This window comes from Alexandromys fortis, unplaced genomic scaffold (assembly GCF_014885135.2).
Source record: "Alexandromys fortis isolate MF-2015 unplaced genomic scaffold, M_Fortis_MF-2015_v1.1 scaffold_17, whole genome shotgun sequence".
Lineage (NCBI taxonomy): Eukaryota > Metazoa > Chordata > Mammalia > Rodentia > Cricetidae > Alexandromys > Alexandromys fortis.
Genome location: NW_026067896.1, coordinates 10,045,815 through 10,065,543, shown reverse-complemented (window position 1 = coordinate 10,065,543; position 19,729 = coordinate 10,045,815). Strand labels below are relative to the sequence as shown.

The 19,729-nt window shown below is 36.1% G+C and overlaps 1 protein-coding gene across 3 annotated transcripts in view; it reads left to right on the top strand.

Moving 5' to 3' along the window:
* Nucleotides 1-19,729, top strand: part of Csmd3 (CUB and Sushi multiple domains 3) — a 930,239-nt gene that overhangs the window by 804,773 nt on the left and 105,737 nt on the right. For all 3 annotated transcript variants that reach the window (XM_050162609.1, XM_050162600.1, XM_050162593.1), the window contains 2 exons: nucleotides 3,270-3,366; nucleotides 5,610-5,714. In XM_050162609.1, coding sequence (XP_050018566.1) covers nucleotides 3,270-3,366; nucleotides 5,610-5,714 — 202 coding nt within the window. The remainder of the gene's footprint in view (nucleotides 1-3,269; nucleotides 3,367-5,609; nucleotides 5,715-19,729) is intronic.

Below are 19,729 nucleotides of genomic sequence, written 5' to 3'. Positions count from 1 at the left end.
TTATCTCTAGAAACCAATTATGAGTGAGTACATCCCAAGTTCATCTTTTTGGGTCTGGGTTACCTCACTCAGGATAGTGTGTTCTATTTCCATCCATTTGCATGCAAAATTCGAGAAGTCATTGTTTTTTACCGCTGAGTAGTATTCTAATGTGTATATATTCCACACTTTCTTCATCCATTCTTCCATTGAAGGACATCTAGGTTGTTTCCAGGTTCTGGCTATTACAAATAATGCTGCTATGAACATAGTTGAACAAATGCCCCTGTCATATGATCGGGCCTCTCTTGGGTATATTCCCAAGAGTGGCATTGTGTCCCAAGGAGGAGCAGAAGGAGGGAAAATATGAGCAAAGAAGTCAGGACCACGAGGGGTGAACCCACCCACGGAGACAGTGGGGCTGATCTATTGTGAGCTCACCAAGGCCAGCTGGACTACGACTGAAAAACCATGGGATAAAACCGGACTCTCTGAATATGGCGGACAATGAGGGCTGCTGAGAAGCCAAGGACAATGCCACTGGGTTTTGATCCTACTTCATGTTCTGGCTTTGTGGGAGCCTAGCCAGTTTGGATGTCCACCTTCCTAGACCAAGATGGAGCGGGGAGGACTTTGGACTTTCCACAGGGCAGGGAACCCTGACTGCCCCTCAGACTGGAGAGGGAGGGGGAGAGGAGTGGGGGGGAGGGGGAGAGGAGAGGGAGGAGGGGGGAAAAGGGAGACGGGGAGGGAAATGGGAGGCGGGGAGGAGGCGGAAATCTTTTTTTTTTTTCAATAAAAAAATTATATTTAAAAAAATACAATAAAACAGAAAACAGTGAAGAAATGCAAAAAAATAAATTCAATGCAATATATATTTTTATGTATCTTAATGTTTCCCACCTAGTTGTATCAAAAAGATGCGAGCACACCTCTCTGACAATACACATATAAGGTAATATTTCTAAATTCCAGGGATTAGGATCCAATGGTCATGGTTTACACTGACGAATCCAGAATTCAACGACTGTTCATCCTCTTCTGCTTGTAGTAGACATTCCTAGAGAGTCTTATATTTCGTTCTTCTGTGTCTCTGTTCTGAGTAACTCAGGGGAAAACAGAAATTGTTCTTGTATCATTTGTCTCGGTCTCTTGCAGACACCCAATGCCAGCACTCATGACACCAGTTTCTTGTACCTCTTCTGAATCCTGTCTAGTTCAGTTGTTCATCACCTCTCTTTTTCATTCACATTTGTTGCACCCAATTCAGTTCTGCACCTGAAGAGACGTCTTGGTTATATTCTCCCTCCCACTTCTCCATCCTTTAAGAGAAAACTGAAAGCATAATTATACTTTTAACTGCACAATTATTTCCCTCGTGTTTAGTTTTTAATGACTTTCTCTCCCCACCTTTCTCTGCTAAGATTCTGAGTTTTCAATTTCTAGTATAAATTAAGCCTTCGACACACATGATCTAGCTTAATTTTTAGTGACTCTGTAAATTAGACGACTTACAGTGACTTCTGTGAGCAGTTTGAAGAACAGGTTGATTATCAGCATCCCTAGGCTTTGAAACTTGTGGAGATAGAGGTTATCGGGCAGTTTCATGCCCAGTGACCCTGGCTGGTGTTCATGTGTGTTTGTCATTAAACTTCACTCCTTGTCACTGTTCTATTGTTCTTCTAATGGTGCATTCATGCTTCTCCTTACATAAATATGCTCTCCACGGTGCATAAGTTGGATCATTGACACCTCACTAAGTCCACCTTGTAATTTGATTCATCCACAACACCACTCACTCAATAATTTCCTTCCTTTAGAAGCTTCTTATTACATAGGTAGAATATATGTATATGTGTTTTTTCTTTACTCACAGATGAAGAAAAGAAAAATTCAGACAAAGATCAGGGATGAATTCTTGTTTAAGAAAGTAGTGGTTGGAGCTTTACTCCTTGTTCTTCTGGAACAGCGCATTAGATCAGGTGCCAACCATGCAGGCAGGCTATCTGCTGCCATGTGGCACTCATCCCTGGAGCAGCAGTGCCGCATTCCCTTGCAAAGGAGAATGACAGGGGGCTGGTTTGCAGAAAAGGACTGTTTAATGAGTGGGATTGTCGTAATGACTTAGCAAGTGAGTGCCTGTACTTAAAAACAGACTCCAGTAAGCTAAAATGAATGCATTCAAATAACGTTCTTCCTTTCCGACTTTGAAACTGCGAAACCGTCTTTGAGCACCAGAATGGAATCCACAGTTGTGAGTTCTGTGGGTTCCTGGAAACCTCATACTGTGCCAAGTGAAGTACACCAAAGTAGCACATGTCACTTTCTTTAAATAAAATTTAATAGACACAGAATTGTAGCCCAGAATTTGCCTTCTCAACTCGAGGGACTTTCAAGGTGACTTGACTATTATGATGACATTAATAAAAATGACTTTTGGAAGACCCATACAAATCTATGATAAAATATTTTCTTCGGCTGTCTATATTGACAAAAATATAAATATTAAAGAAAAATCGAATGCTTTTATATATGGAAACAAGTTCAAGGATAAGCCTATTGAATACAAAATCCTCTGTACATGTGAATGACAGATCTATTTCTTTCTAACACCAAAGCAATGGAAAAATCAGAAGCCTAGAATTTCAAAGCATTAATTGTTTGGAACACGAGTTTGAATTCCTAGCACCTTAACCCAAAGCATTCAATGAAGATAGGCGCCGCTGAGATGGCGGACAAGGATCTTCCGTGTTAAATCCATCATGCGCACTCTCAGTTGCTCCATAACGTTTCTCTCATGCAAATTTGTTCATGTAGGCAAGCAATACAAATGTCCAAGATCAGTTTTGCTGAACCATCTATCAAATCCCACAACCATGTTGATCTGTTGCGGGATGACTAAGCCTTTAAGGAACTGAAAGCATGCGCAGTAGCGGAAAGCCAGTCTGGGTCTGTGCAGAGGGCTTTGACAAGAACAGCCGAGTCTGACAGGAGATGATGTGGAACTATGGGCAGATACCATGTCACCTCAGCAGATGCCAGCTCAGCAGATTACCCCCTCCTGGGCAGGGTGGGGAGTATATAGGCTTTACCCCTTCCTAAAATAAACCAAACTTGTTTCAACCTGTCTGTGAGGTTGTTACTGCACCTACTTTTCCCTCTCCCCCAAGGGACATCTGCCCGGACCCAGCAACAGTCTGTCCTTGAGATCTCCCTTCTAGTCGGGGGGATCTCTGGACTGCATGCCTGCTTAGAAATCCTAATTCTCACCAGAAGCTGTTATTTCACAGGTCCAAGTAGTCAGCTTTGCTACGGAACATAACTGGGATTCTCTGGACTTTTACGATGGGGGAGACAACAACGCACCGAGACTTGGAAGCTATTCAGGTAAAAGGGAAATCTGAGATCATTTTAAGTGAAGATATAGTTACCAATACAGAACAAAAATTAAAAGAATTCCCCAAAATTTTTACAGGTTTAATTATGAGCCATACACAATAAGCTAAATTACAAAAAGTTTTAAAATATTGAAAGAAGTGGTAGCATGCCCATTTAAGTTTTACAGCATGCTAATTGTATTTTTGTAATATTTATTGATTTCTTATGCAAATACAAATATTTTATTTATATATTTAATAAAATACTTAAACATTTAATTTTATTAGGATCCATTAATATTGTTATGTGTATCCTATTCTTAAAAATTAGGATAAATAAAGTAATCATAATTAAAAATATGGCTATACTTCAGTTAATTATGATTTTTCATCCAGTAGAATACTATGATGTCATTAAAATAATGTTAGAGACTGAATACCATGAAAGATGCCATAAAGTACTGTTAAGTGACCAAAAGGAAACGTAAAATTATTTCCCTGGAATGAATACAGTTTTATAGACTAATTTATCTATACATAATCCTACTAGAGGGAGACACAAAATGAAAGCGCCCACCGTGTTATTTAAGACATTGATGCTTTTAAAAATCGTCTATGAGAATTGCTAAGGTTCTTAGGATGACATGCATCACATTCTAAGTATCCTCCGTCACACATTAGCAGAAGTAAGGAGTTTTTACTTTGTGATTTTTTTAACAGCTATGTTTTAAAATTTCTAGAAGTATAAATACAAGCATTGCTAAAATGTGAACTTAGTTTAGATGATATATCAAAATAAGGATGAATGGCTTTAAACTTTTAGAGAGGCGTTGAAGTCACAGATAAGCAGTTATTGAGAATCACTGATGAACAAAGGAATAATTACCTAGGGCAGAAGTGGTGTGGTTTAAACATAAATGGCACATTAGATAAAGATTCAGACAGAGGCAGTCTTATAAATCTTTGTACATACTTGCATTTATTCTTTAAGAGCAATATTATTCCTACTAGGTTCACTGATGAGAAAAGTGGTTAATGGCACACAGCTGTAAATCTTCACGCCAGCTGTGGGTGACATCTGACTACCCTGTCAGATACCTCCTAACTTCAGCCCTCCGTGGGTCTCAGTACTAACTGAAATTTACGGAGATTAAATTGCCAGAGGTTGTCCAGCTCCCCTATCCTTGAGAGCAGGGCCCAGCTAGAGAGTCACCAGCAGCTGAGTTGTTAATTACTAAGATCCTCTAAGACCTAAGGCAGATCCCCTGACCTTTCTGGAGTCTGTTTACCTCCTGCTTCTGCGGTGACAGTGATGCCACTAAGGAACAGAGTTAGATCAGGGACAATTAAACACCAAGGTGCAGTCGATACGAAATTCTTCGCACATCCTCCAGCAGTCACCAGGACTTCTCACACACACTTGCACAAAGCGAGTGTAAAGTTGTTATGAATATTCCCAGGATATCTGCAGCCCTGACCACTCACGCTCTTTGAATTTTATCTCAACACAGAAAGGACGATTATCTTCAATGCTTGTCATTTGAAACTGTATTGAATTCCTTAGAGTTTTTTAATAAATAGGCAGGAACTAATTTATTCAAGCAGGTGTTTTATAGTTTTGAATTCAATAATTGAATGGAACAAGGTTTATTTGCTTCAGAAGTTCAGAAATTTATTGTAATGCGTCTGTTGCTGAACGTATACAAACTATGAGGTTACAACTGCTTCAATAACACAAATACATGAAAACTTTTACATAAACTTTATCTTTTTTTTTTGGTATTTTGAGACAGGGTTTTTTTCTGTATAGTTTTGGTACCTGTTCTGAACTAGCTTTTATAGACCAGGCTGGCCTCAAATTCACAGATATCCACCTTCCTCTGCCTCCTGAGTGTAGGGTTTAAAGGTGTGCGCCACCATCGCCCGGCTTAAACTTTATTTTTAATTCACACACACGATATAGACATCACTTTGAAATTCAAAACAGCTTCTGACCACACTGTTTATTTCTGTCTATTTCTTATTTTGGGGAATTATCTGAAGTCATTTCACAGGTCATTCCCCTTGGAGACGGGAACAGTGAAATAAAACAGAATGAAGGGGGAAACATTTATGCTAAGTCTTCTCAAAAGCTTCTGGCCAATACATAATTTTAGTTACAATGTGTTGACTGGTGACCAGTTTACTTAGGCTCTTTATTTTTGCTTTGATCTTATTCACATGATCCTTGACCCATCTCAACTGTCATTTCAGGGACAACAATACCCCACCTTCTGAACAGTACATCCAATAATTTATACCTAAATTTCCAGTCAGATATCAGCGTCTCCGCTGCAGGATTTCACCTCGAATACACAGGTAAAGGTAATTTATGCTCTCTGTGAAAGAGCAGGTTTTGCTAGGTTCTGATTTGTTTGACTTTTAAAAATCTTATATTATTATTCATTAGGTGCTTATTTGTTTTCTAAAGATAGACAGAAAGTTAGGGAACCACACGGGAGGAAAGGATGGGAGGACTGGGAGGAACGGGGAGAGGATAAGCCTCAATCAGAATATATTGTATGAAAAACATCTATTTTCTTTTTGTATTTTTTTTGTATTCATTTTGCATACCAACCACAATTGCCCCTCCTTTCCCTCCTCCTCCACTTCACCTCTCTACCCTCCCCAACCTCAGTGATGGTAAGGCCTCCCATGGGGAGTTAACAAAATATGGCATTTCAAGTTGAGGCAGAACCAAGCTCCTCCCCCATGTATCAAGACTGAACAGGTATCCCACCATAAGAAATGGGCTCCAAAAAGTCAGCTCATGCACCAGTGATAAATCCTGGTACCACTGCCAGGGACCTCACAAAAATACCAAGCCAAACAACTGTCACCCACATTCAGAGGGCCTAGTTTGGTGTCAGGACCGATGCAGGCTCCACAGCTGTCAATCAAGAGTCAATGAGCTTCCATGAGCTCTGGTCAGTTGTCTATGTGGGTTTTCACATCATGATCTTGATCTCTCCCCCCGACACCCCCATTCATACGATCCCTCCTCCCTCCCTTTGGCTGGATTTTAGGAGCTAGGCCTAGTGCTTAGTTGTGGATCTCTGTGTCTGCTTCCATCAGTTACTGGATGAAAGTTCTATGATGACAATTAGAGTAGTCACTAATCTGATTTCAGGGGAAGACCAGTTCAGGCACCCTGTCTACTATTGCTAGAAGTCTAACTTAGCTGGGGTCATCCTTGGGGATTCCTGGGTAGAAAACATCTGTTTTCAATAAAAGAAAAATCAAACTTGTAAAGCAAAACAAAACAAAATAACAACAAACAAAACACAGTCTTGTTTTATACAAATGCCATTAACTCTGACAAAGCAAACATTCGTTCTGATCTAACGTTTAAAATTTCAAACAGCCTATCAATTAAATTGAAAAAAAAATGAATGTATAAAATGAAGAGTTTTGGATCGAATTTGCACACAGTGGTTTTTTTCTTCTTTTAATGTCTGAAGAACCAACATTACACTTACTTTTAAAAATGAATTTGTAAGTATGCATTACCCATAAAGATATGGATCAAAACCCTAAAATAGATTCTTGTGAAGGTAAAATTTTATGCTGGCTTGTTGAATTACCTCAGGTCAAGAAAAAACAGGCTAGCTAAAAGATAGCTAAAAGATAGACCAATTATAATTTTTTTATTGATTTTTACTAAGCTGTATATTTTTTCTCTTATTATAAGGGGCAAACTCATTAAACAGAAATGAGTAGTCCAAGGTTAGTTGTGTATGGGAATGAGAGAGAGAGAGAGAGAGAGAGAGAGAGAGAGAGAGAGAGAGAGAGAGAGAGAGAGCCCTTGGGCTGTAGGGCATTTTTTCTTCAGGACTCAGAAAGTCACACCTTAACCTGATCCCACTCACTACTCCCTAAAGATCATTGGCTGACGAAAATTTCCCACCACTGGCTGGTTAATAATTCCGATTGAGGATTCTCATTAGTTCCAACAATCACCATTGCACTGTTTCTATAAAAATACCTATTTTAGATGTGTAATGTAGGTGGTAGAAGCCATATGTGTCCTTTTCTGAGTGGTGTAATTAACTGCCTAAATTCCACAGGGTCCTCTGCGCTGTTGCCTACAGAGGTATATTGACCATTGCCTATTCTAGCTAAGAATCTAGTAAGTTGATCAGAAGTCACAAGAATACACTTCTGTGCCTTCTTCCTGATCTTAAAGGAACTGCCTTCAATTTTTCACTATTCCATGTGGTACCTCTAGTAGGCCTTCCACATACAGCTTTTATTTGATTGCAATAAATTACTTGTATACCTACTTTGTTGAGATTTAAATCAGGACAAAATATTGCCATTTTGGCATCTATTAAGAAGATCATTATTTTGTTATTCATTTTATAAAGTGTTGTGTATTTTATTAAGCTATAGTTTAATCCATATAATAAAATTAATTTGGTCATGGTGTTAAATTTAATAAAGTGTTAAATTTATCCATTAGTATTTTGTTGCACATTTTTTTCTTGGTATTCAGCAATGACATTTCCTTTCATCTCCTTTTCTTGAATTGTGTTTTCTGTGGCTTCAGCGACATTTGATACTGTTATCAAAAAGTGAATTTAGAAGGGCTCCTTCCTATATAATTTTGTGAAAGAGTTCGATAAGGGTTGGATGAAATTTTTATACTTTGGAAAATACACTCGTGAAGATTTGTTTCTTGATCTTTCTCTGATGGGAAGGCTTGGGATAATGGTTTGATATCCTTGCTATTTACTGGTCTGTGAAGAGCTCCCAGGTTTCTTTTTATTATATTTTAAAGGTTTTATGTTTCTAGTAATTTTTCTTTTTGTCTAGTTATTCAACACTTTCCGGTAATTATTCACTGTATTTTCTTACGTTCATTTACAAAATTTCTTTGGTATCAGTTAAAATGCTTCCCCTTTTATAAAGAGAATTTGTAAATTGAAGTAAGGGACACTTTTGAGTTACTTTTTGTTGTTGTTGTTGTTGCCCTTTCAAAATACATAGCAAAAGTTATTTGAAGGGGTGACAATCTATTTTGACCCCCCCCCCTTTTTTTTTTTTTTTACTTTTTGAGTCAGTCTTCCTGGTGAGAGCAGTACAGTGGGCTTCATGGTGATAGAAACAGAAGCTGTTATTGTGGCAACAGACAGGAAGGAGAGAGCTAGTCCAGAGCCAGAAAAAGTATAAATTGCCAGGCACATCCCACTGGTGCATTTCCTCCGTCTGCGCTCCATCTTCCATAGGTTCCAAACCTCCTCCAACCATGCTAGCTCCTGAGGAGCCAGTGTCCAAAAAAATTTGCTATAGAAGACACTCTACATTTAAACTTTAAGGACATTATAGATAATTTGATTTGAAATTAGAATACGTGACTTTTCTTCATATCCTGATTTTTGGAACAACATATAAAGAAACAAGTGAACAAAATACCAGGACAAACAAAATAAAAAGGGTTTAAGTCTGTTATGTACAAACATATACAAGATGTTGTACATATTCTACATCAGATGTATCATACATGTAATTAGGTTAATATTTGGATAATGAGGGATTAATCCCTTTTCCTCTAAAATGTAAAGGGCCCACACCATGCAGAAAGGATTAGCCCTCCCACAAACTATCTATGTCCATTTAAGACATTATTTTGTCCTATAATATGTCCAATTCCTAAAACTGTCTAAGTACACAAAATCAATGTGTTTATTAAATAGATGAATTACAAGATCTAATATTTAAGTGTGAAATTGACATTTATCAACAGTAGTATGACAACATAGGTACTGATGTTTGTGATAGAATTTAGGCGGTTCTAATTGCCTAAATTATAAATATACATTTAGCATTTATACAGGCCTATTTCTGCGTATTATTGTTTCAACAGCACTGAAACACCATGTTTGATGCTAGCTTTTCGGATAGAACCAAATTCCTAGCGGGGAAACAGAGAGCCTTTGTGCATGATGGGCATGTCCGCAGTAAAGATTGGTTATTCCATTTCTCTCTCTTGCTTAATCAGCAACAGATAATCAACTTAACGAGAGAGGAAGTTTATTTTGTCACACACGTTAATTTCCAGTTCTCAACTAGGCAGATTTGTTGCCTTTGGGGCCCTGGTAAGTGTGCCAGTTGTCAATAAAAAGAAGTATATGGTAGACCATACACTTTCTTCCTCATGGTCAAAGAAAATAAAAGAGGAAGAGCCTGGGATCCCCAAATCTTCTTGGATTGTGCCCATCACATAAGATCTTCATCCCTCTGAAATGTATCATTCCTCCCAAAAAACACCTACCAGGGTCTAAGCTTTGACGTGTTTGGGGGACAACACAGGTGCATACCCTAACATTTGTTCATCAATACTGCAGATATCATCCTGCTATTATGAAGCTGTAAAACAGCATATGTACTTTTATCAAAAAGTACGCAGAAGTCAGGTAGTGGTGGCGCACGCCTTTAATTCCAGCACTTGGAAAGCAGAGGCAGGCAGATGTCTCTGTGAGTTCGAGGTCAGCCTTGTCTACAGAACAAGTTCCAGGGCAGGCTCTGAAACTACATGGGGAAACCCTATCTCAAAAAACAAGCAAGACAAACAAACAAACAACCACAAAACTCATGGCAAGTGTGGAAAGACTTGTTCCTTCAACCTGAATTTATTTTGCACACTTTTTCTATGACGGACACAATGCTCAACACAGGATATGGAAAGATAAATATGGTCCAGTCTCCCCTGAAGGAATATTAGCCTAGTAGATGAGACAGAGAGGTTAAGAACCAGCACACAGCTGCTCACATACTGGTGGATGTTTGCACAGAAAGCACAAAGTAAGAGGTAGTCAGCTCCATGTTGAAAGCTCACAGAGTATTTCAAAGAGGATGTGACACTTGTGCCAAGTCTTAGAATCTGAGCAGAAGTTTCAATTAGACAAGACAGGGAGAATATTTTGGGAGAGCAAACTTCAGATTCAGACAGAGCTTTGGAGTATGGCATGCTAGGAGAAATGCATTTATTTCAGTAGAGCTGGCACAGAAGGTCTGAAGAAGCGATATTTACTAAAGCTGCCTCTTAGGCATACCTACCTCTTACTGCCCTGCAGGGGATCTAGTCCAAAGCCACTATTCATTTTTGTAGCCATGCATAATGCAGAGCATTAAATTATCATATTCATAAGTAGCTTGAAGAAACTTTATTAAGCATTTTGTGCTTGACATTTGCACCTCTGCAATGTGTTTTTGAATGCAAAACAAAATTATTTGTTTATACATAGTAAATATTGTAATATCATTTGCATTCAATGGTTATGTAGATTACCTTTTATTACATTTATAATTGTTGAAAGATATTCTTTTTCATAAATAAGGGACATTGTGCCCGATTCTAAGTAAAGTAAAGGTGTGGCAAGTGCAACTTGTATTCTCAGAACTATAAAGATTTGAGTATTTTTGAGAGGCATGAATAAATAATGACTTAATATGTCATAATTCTAGATCTTAAAACCAAATATTTTTGACAGAAAAGTCATGTCATCATAGATGTAACTTAAGCATTTTAAATACTGATCTATGCTTTAGAAAGTGATATTTAATGTTCTGTGAAGGACCCTGATTTCAGCGCCAGGGAATAGGAAGGAAAATTAGGTAATCACATTTCTAATTGTATGGAAACTTCATTTTAAGGATTTTGTCCATTGCCTGAATTATCATAAAATGACAATGTTTTCTACTTTAAATTTCTGTATTAGACAGACAGAGAGACAGAGAGAGAGGGAAACAGAGAAAAAAGAAAAAGAGGGAGAGAGAGAGAGAGATTATTGATAAAGAATGAGCGTCTGGACAAATCATGCATAATCTTTCATGTATGATCGCTTTAAATAATAAAACTATTAACTCTTCTGCTGACCTACAAGCTGTTCAAAGGCAATGGTTTATTTAAACCCATATATTCTAAAGTAAATATTTTCAGTGAAATGCTTTGGGCTCTAGCTGATCCCCAATACAAATTATTAAAAAAAATAGCATAATGTTAAGAACAATATTTATTATTATTATTATGAACTCCAATAAGGAAATGATAAACAAGTATTTCAAGCAATGTCTTACTGATCATCCCCACAGAAACATGAAAACGTTAGTTTAACACTAACTTTTAATTGGAGCAAAATCTAAAATCTTCTTGGATAACAATAAACAAAACTATAAATGTCAGCTAATGCTAATACTGTAATAAAAGCCCCATAAATACAGCAAACAACAATTTTATCAAATCATAACTTCTCTGGGAGATAATGACTCTTTTGGATAAACTAAATAAATTCCTGAATCAACAGTACATGTGGTGGTATTGTCTCATAGAAACACTTCAGGCACATATGCTTCTTTTTAATCAAAGTCAGTGATTAAATTAAAATAGAAATGAAAGGATGTGGTGCAATAGATTAGGAAACAAAAGTTACCAATCATGCAAATGGGAGCAAGTAGGGTGGAGGGCAGGAAAGGAGAGAAGTAAAGGAGAAAATGACACTCTTTGTAGGTCGTTCATCAGTGCCAGCAGAAGCCGAAACGTCTTTTTATTAATAGCAAGAACTGTGGAATAGTCTTCATGTTTCACTTCTGTTTGCTCATCCACAGTGTCAACAGCGTAGTAATAGCAAACGATGGAGTTTAATTCAAACAGTGCTGTGGTATGTGGGACAATTAAATATTAATGATAGCTTTATAGGGGTAAATCACTAAGTTCTCTGTGTTTTAAGGGGAAACATAGACAAATAAAAGTCATGACAATAGTTTTGGTTCCCAGTTAGAAAGACTGACTAGGAGAACAATAGAATAGGGGGTTGAATACCACATGTGCTCTGCTCTGGAATCTTCTCTAGAAGTGACTGGAGAGACTGCCCACTCAGAGAGAGCTCAGGGACATTACTTCAAACAGTGCCCTCTACCCAAGCATAGTCATTTTTTTTCACGTAATTTATTTTGTTTATGGAAGAATGAATATATTTCTATCAGGATTCAAAAATGTGTTTTTTTATTAATAGACACATATCTAGTTGATGGTAGTATAAGAACCTGTCCATTTGTTGAAGCAGATTATTTTCTAGACGAGCTAACTTCCATATGTACTGAAAAACACTTTGAATTAGCCTGTCATTACAAAGTCACCCTGAAGTTTATTAGGTTAGTAGGATATTTTTCAGTCCTGACTCTTAAAGGAGAGATCCCTCCACCCCTGACTTTGCTTCTATTGTATTCATCTTTCAGATGCTGGCCCAAAGCCCAATATGCTTTCTCTGGTTTCTGGTTTTTTTTTTTTTTTTTTTTTTTCACTCTTTGTCTGAATTCCTCTGCCTTGTCGTGTGACTGTGTACAAATGACATGGTTTTCCTATATCCCTGCATTGGGCAGCTGTGCTGATGAAGGCTTCCCTGCCTGGGGTTTGTTTCTATTTTAAACATTAATGAAATCGTACAGAAGCTTAAGCGAAAGAAGAATAACAGGAGGAGATGAAGGAAGAAAATGTTCATTAAGGGCTGTGATCTAGGAAATCATAGATTTAAAAAAAAATGTAGACGTGGCCACATAATCATTACATATACTGATGGGAACATCGAGATACATCAATATACATGTATGCTGTGTAGGAATCCAATGACGGTCATTGGCATACATAATTTTAAACATTTATCTTATTTGTTGGGGGGATATTAAGAAGCTTTTGAACTTTATATTTGGAAATACAGTTTAGTATTGTCAACCATTGGTACCCAACTGACCATACTATGGAGTATTAGCAGTTATTCCTGTACATTTAACTTCTGTAATCATTATCCACACCTTTACACCCCCCTCCCCACCCACACTTTTACTACCTCTTAGATAATTAGATTTTCTACTTCTAGGAGATGAATTCCTTTTGTGTATTTGTTGTATTGTGTCTGGCTTGTTGCACTTAACGCAATGTCCCCTGTTCCGTTTGTGTTGCCACAAACAACAGGACTTAAGTAACTTTTAATGGATAAACAAGGATCCACTGTGAATAGGTGTCAGGTTTTCTTTATCTGACACCTAGGTTGGTTGCGTATCTTGGCTGTTCTGAGTAGTGTTGCAGTGGGCATAAAACACCTAACCCATCCAGTGATTTTCCTTTCTTTGGAAAGTGCTAGCAGCAGCAGATAATATAGCTCAGCTTCTTGGTCAAACAGTGGCTGTTGTTTCAGCATTTTGAGGAATGTCAATCACGTTTTCCATAGTGATTTTAATAATTTGCCTTTCTACTCATGAATTACTCATTCAAAAAAAGCAGAATTTAGATACCTGTACAGAGAAAAGGTGATTATGCAGTTGGACATTTAAGGAAAATAATTGAGTAATAATGTTTATGTGTGTGAAGGAGATAGTTATATTAATTTTTCTGTGGGTGGAGAGCTTATCTATTGCACTGCGCGTATTCGCTAATTCAGTTTTGGAATCACTGAAATAAATGTTCTTCCCACAGGGTAGCATAAGGGAGGATACACAATGGGGAAATTAGAATCTCATAATATCACCATGAATACTAGCAGCAGATGCAGAACACTGAGGTTTTCTATTAAAAAAACTTTTCTTTTTCATCCAAGGAGTCAGACTTTTACTACATCCCTAAAGAAATATTTTAAATAGTCAAGGTTCCAGGAAGCAGGGCAGGTGTTCTGTCTTGGGATTCAAAATTTTGGCTAAGATTCCTCCCAGAAAGCAAAGGTTTTAACTATCTGATTTGTCAAGGGGAAAAAAAATAACAATCTAGATTACCGATAATACAACTACTACACAGAAAAAAAAAAAGATCGTTTTACTTTTTTCCTTTGAAACAGCAAATGGTTGAGGACAAGCTTGTTTTTAAAAGTTGCTTACACTCATCTTCCTCCTTTGTTCTGGACAAGTTTGGAATGTGACCTCTGGTAATAAGCTCATCTTTACAGCAGACAAGATGGCCCTTCCTTCTGCTCAGTGCTTCTTTGCCATAACTTCCTATCACCAATCCCTTTAGCTATTTGATCATTTCCTGTCATCATACCCCTGTGTTCTACTACATAAGGACAACATCCTAAAACACATTACTCCAGAAAGAATTTATTGTGACTTTTCTCATAGGCCTTTATAGTATTTTTCCACTTACATGAAACATTAATTTTTTTTTTAGATTTTATGCCTTGTTGTCACATCCCCACTCTGACTCTTTTTATTCTTGCTAAAAGATTCTTAATTTTTATTACCCAAAGTCTTGACCTCATTGATTTAGCCAGTCAATCTCAGAATTTCTTGCTCTGGATCTTGTTATTACTGCCTTTATGCATTTTCTTTAAAACATTACATTCATTTAATGGTCTTATTAAGTAAATTAATTAATTTTGGCATTTGTGTTTATGTATATTTGGATGTACTAGTTCCACAACAAATGTGTGGAGGGTCAGTGAAAAAATCAGGGCTGTCCACTCTCTCGTTTCACCGTGTGCATCCTGAGGATCAAATGTGGGTCGTCAGGCTTTGCCCTGGGAACATTTGCACACTGATCCACTCTGCAAGCCCCCTTTCCACCTTTATAATGCCAGCAGTTGTTCACTCATAGATCCCCAAAACTTCAGTCTGTCCCTTGTTAACATGAGAGGATAAAAGGCACAATATGATTACAGCGGATCAGATGTACATGGATAATAATAATCACGTCTATGAGAAAGAAGTCATGTATGTAAAATTGCAGAAAGCAATGTGTTACATCCAAGAGAATAGGAGAAAGAATGGAGGGCTCAATAATGTGAAGGTTGCAGAAGGGGCTGCTGTGGCGGCCAGGGGAGGTTCTACAGAGATGATGCTATTTGAAGAGACTTAGAGGTGATAGAGGTAGAAGTCAGGCTGACAAGTCGGGAGAGTGTTGAAGGGAACACTCAGAGCAACATACAGAAAACGGTGGTGTGAGGAGAAAAGAGTGGAAAGGGAGGAAAAGTCAAGAGGAAGCATTGTCTTGCCAACGAAGCTGTTTCTAATAACACCTCTTTAACTGGAATGATACAACATTAGAGGAAAGAATAAAAACTTCTATTTTCCAGGTACTGCCATGTTTTACAATTATTAATGTGTAGATAATGATTTTAATTAATATCCTTGAATTATCTCTCTTAATAAGTGTCCCATGACTTTTGGAAGATATGTTACACATTTTTATTTCCAACAGAGAGCAGCACAGTGTGCTGCATTTTTTACTGTCAGAGAGCAGATCAAAGTGTGTAAGTTAATGAAGAGAACTTATTACTCTGGGTAGCGGTGTGTTTTCATTGTACACCCGGATATCTATCAGCAAGCCAGAAGAAAGAGTAGATGTAGGAAAATAATTTCTTTATAAATAAAGTTAAAATTTTAATTTTTAAAATGCAGATTGTATTTCTAGAAATTTAATTTATATAAAATTGTATTTTTAAAAAAGTTTTTATGTATCTGTTTAATTCACTATATATATATATATATATATATATATATATATATATATGAAACAAAGGTTCTTTTAAAAGTTTATAAGCAAAACATTTTTGATTCACTTAGATTTATCTGTTCATATCATTGGAGGCATTTGCCATTCACATTCCACCATGCATTTAAACCACAGTAAAATCAATTGTGAGCATCTAAAAATGGCTTAGGTCTTCAGAAGTATTTACCACCTACATAGCCATAATTGTAAAGAAGTAATGAAGGTTATGTTGTTTTTTGCTTTCATCATTTTTCTTCCAATACTTGGCATACTTCAGATTGTGATACATACTGAGCACTGTGCTCCACATTTCATAGATATTATATTTAATTTTGGCAAAAAAAACATTAATTCAGATGGTAGTCCATGCCTGTGTTCCCAGCACTGAAGCAAGAAAATCATGGCATTGTGGCAGCCTTGTCCTCACAGTGAGATGCTATATCATATAAACCAGCCAAGAGCTGAAAAATAATACTTTACGACTGAGGGTGTTGCTCAGTGATGTAGCACAGACTGTCATTGGTGTGCTGATTTCCTTCCCCACAGACAGGCAGGCAGACAGACAGACAGACAGACAGACACACACACACACACACACACACACACACACACACACACACACTACAAGGAAGTTAATGGAAATCTATTAACCCTAGTTTGAAAGTATGAAAAGTGAAGTTTAAAGACGAACCTTGGTCTTGGAGAATTTTATTTAGAAGGTATCACAGTGTGTCTCAGGACATCTTATTTTAAAATAATCTTTAATCAGTCTTTGCGGTCTTCCTCCACAATTTGAATGTACAGTTAAAAATAACCACTTTATCAACTGTTATAACCATAGCTGAGCACATAGTGTGTAAATGCAAGAGGCATTAATTATGAGAAAGAACATTTTGACAAACCATTACAAAACAATTCAAGCATTATTAATATGGTTATGATATTCAACATTTCTCTGATAACCATGTATTATAATAATCTTGAAGTGCTTTAAAATCTCCCAATGACATATCTTGTGTTAGAAATCTGACTGTTTTTGAGATCCAAATGAATATATGTATTTTTACATAGCTGATGGAGTTATCTTCACCATCACCAACGGATACAAGTGCTCTGGACACTTTAGGTGATGTCAGAAGAGGCAGTAATCATATATTAATGATTCCTGGTGATTGAGCTCACTAAAGGGCTCACTAAAGCAACAACAGCAATAAAAGGCATGTGTCTTAATTTTGGTTTCTATTGCTCTGAAGAGACACCTTAACCACAGCAACTTTTATGAAGGAAAACATTTAATTGGGCTTATAGCCAGTTGTAAAGAGATGGTTTCTTTGGATTCCCACCTTGTCTTTGGTTTTTATTTCATAATATACCACTATATCCATAGTTTGTGTGATTCACCTCTTGAGCTGGACTTTCTTTTTCTTCTGAGTTCTAGCTCTTAGGAACTGATTTAAAATAAATCTATGTAGGCCTCATGCCTTTCAGTAGGTTGACTGACAATTTTAATCATGCTGCACAAATTATTCTCTTTAAATATTACAAATAGTTGAGTTAGCAGGGTTTTCAAAATCACGCTGTTAAAATGTGTGATAATATATACAAACTTCTCAATGAAAATTTACTTCATTTACATTTTTTGAAATTTTTATACTTTTTGAAAAATATTACTGAGACCATTTGTGAATATATAATATTAAAACTCAGAAAAACCTTAAAATTTGCTAATGCAAAATTCTTTGGTTATCTTTGGAGCATCTATAATTTAGTGACATATATCTGTTCTCAATGTATAACACACACACATTTTATAAGGAGGAATCATATACTACAATGAAAGAAAGCCTCTAAGTCCTTGTGGGACTTTAGATGTCTTCCAAAATCCAAGAACACGGTCTTCTAGGCAGACACAGGTGGAGCTCATGTAATAAATTCAATTTTCTCCACTACTCACTGATAATAAAGTTGTTCTGAAATACTGGGAAAGCAGGGTAGTCTCTCTACCCATTTAGGAAGTGTAGGGCTAAACTGAATACTTAAATTACAAAAATACTACCCCAAATTCTAAACGTCCTGACATTTATCTATTTGACTCTGTCTTATCATGGAAGCTTTGTTTCAGCACTATCATTTTATTGCTCTCTGTCCCTAAGCAGTTTGCTTATGATTTAATGCATTAGGCCTTAATGAGTTTACTTTTACAACCACTAAAATGCTTTCTTCCCTTGAGCTAATTACATAATTGATTATGTGAGAAAAACAGGGATTTTAGGATTAATTATCTTTTTACTCACACTAATTTTGTTGTTGTAACTCACATCTCATAAAGTATTAAATGTAGAAACATTCCCCACCCAAATCATATTACTAGAATTTGTCATTCTAATTTTAATTGCTACTATGACTGAATGTATCCTCTGAAATAAGGATAATTCATCTTTATGAACACATTTTATTCCTTAACCTATAAAACCCTTACACATTAATCATACTTTAGCTTCTCTATTTGTCTTTTGATTAAAATTTATTTCCAGTTAATCTTGTTGACTGTCTTCGTTTTGGGGATACTTTATAGTTTTATTCCATTCTATAAAAAAATAGTTGCAACTTAATACTACTGGGTTCAGTTACTATAAAGCAAGCTACATTTTTACTGCCTTGATATGAGGAAACCTCCCATTTTGAGATAATACAATGTGCAAGGATTTTAAACACTTGTACTTCATGTGATCTTTGCTTAACATAATTTTTTCTTAATTTATGTTTGCATATTCCTAGAGGGCCACATGAAATATATTCATTTTCAAAGAAATATACACTCATAACAACAGGAAAACTCCTTAATGGGACTATCAAAAATTCAAATCAACATTCTGACCTCTATGACTAAACACACACACATAATTAATAACTTTCAACACTCTTTGGATATATTACTCTTAAAATAATTCCTGAAGAAAAGATCTAAATTTATTTGCTATTTTACACTGTACTCCTCCAACCTTTTATTTTATTTGATTTGGCGAGAGATTGATTGTATACTATATATATATAAATCCTGACAATTTGATAAAATGAAAGTTTAGCTTGTATAGCCCCAGTAACCATTACTAATGACTTGCAGCAGAAATAATTTTGAATTTTCTAAAAAAAAAAATGGATTTGATCTTGAATCCATTTATTTGTTTTTATTAAAACAGAAGGCTAATTGATCCAATTCCATTAAAACAAGATTTATCTAAAGAAAGTTGTTAAAGCCAAAGACACAGAATTCCATGCAGAAAGCTTAAAAGGTCTCAATATTTTACTGCCACTGTTAATCAGAAGTTTAACCTTCATTAACTGGAAGAAAAACTTCTAGTTTTGCCAACATTTTGACAAAACATTCTTTTTTCCTTTGACATTCCTATAAATACCCTCTTGAATTTATTTTCTCACTAAATTCTTCATGGAACTATTTTGAGTGAATATTTAAGCAATCAGAATTTTATTTGAATAAATAAATATGGAAATAATCCTAAAAGGATTAATAGATATTATAAATTATTTTACTGCATATTTAAAAATTGACCACTAGTTTCCTGTCTTATCTGATACCCTGATTAGTCTACGTAACTGTCTTCTCTGAATTATGTTCAAAAGGACTACTTTGTGCAATTTAATATTTTATAAATACAAAAGAGAAGATGAACTTTGACCCTAACCTTCTCTAATGGTATTAATTCTTGTATTATTATCTTTTATGATATATAAAAATAATTCATATTGCTATAGATAATCTGAAAATACAGAAACAAAATGATTAATGTATTTTTTATTTTTATTTTATTATTTTCATATTAAATATTTAAAAAGA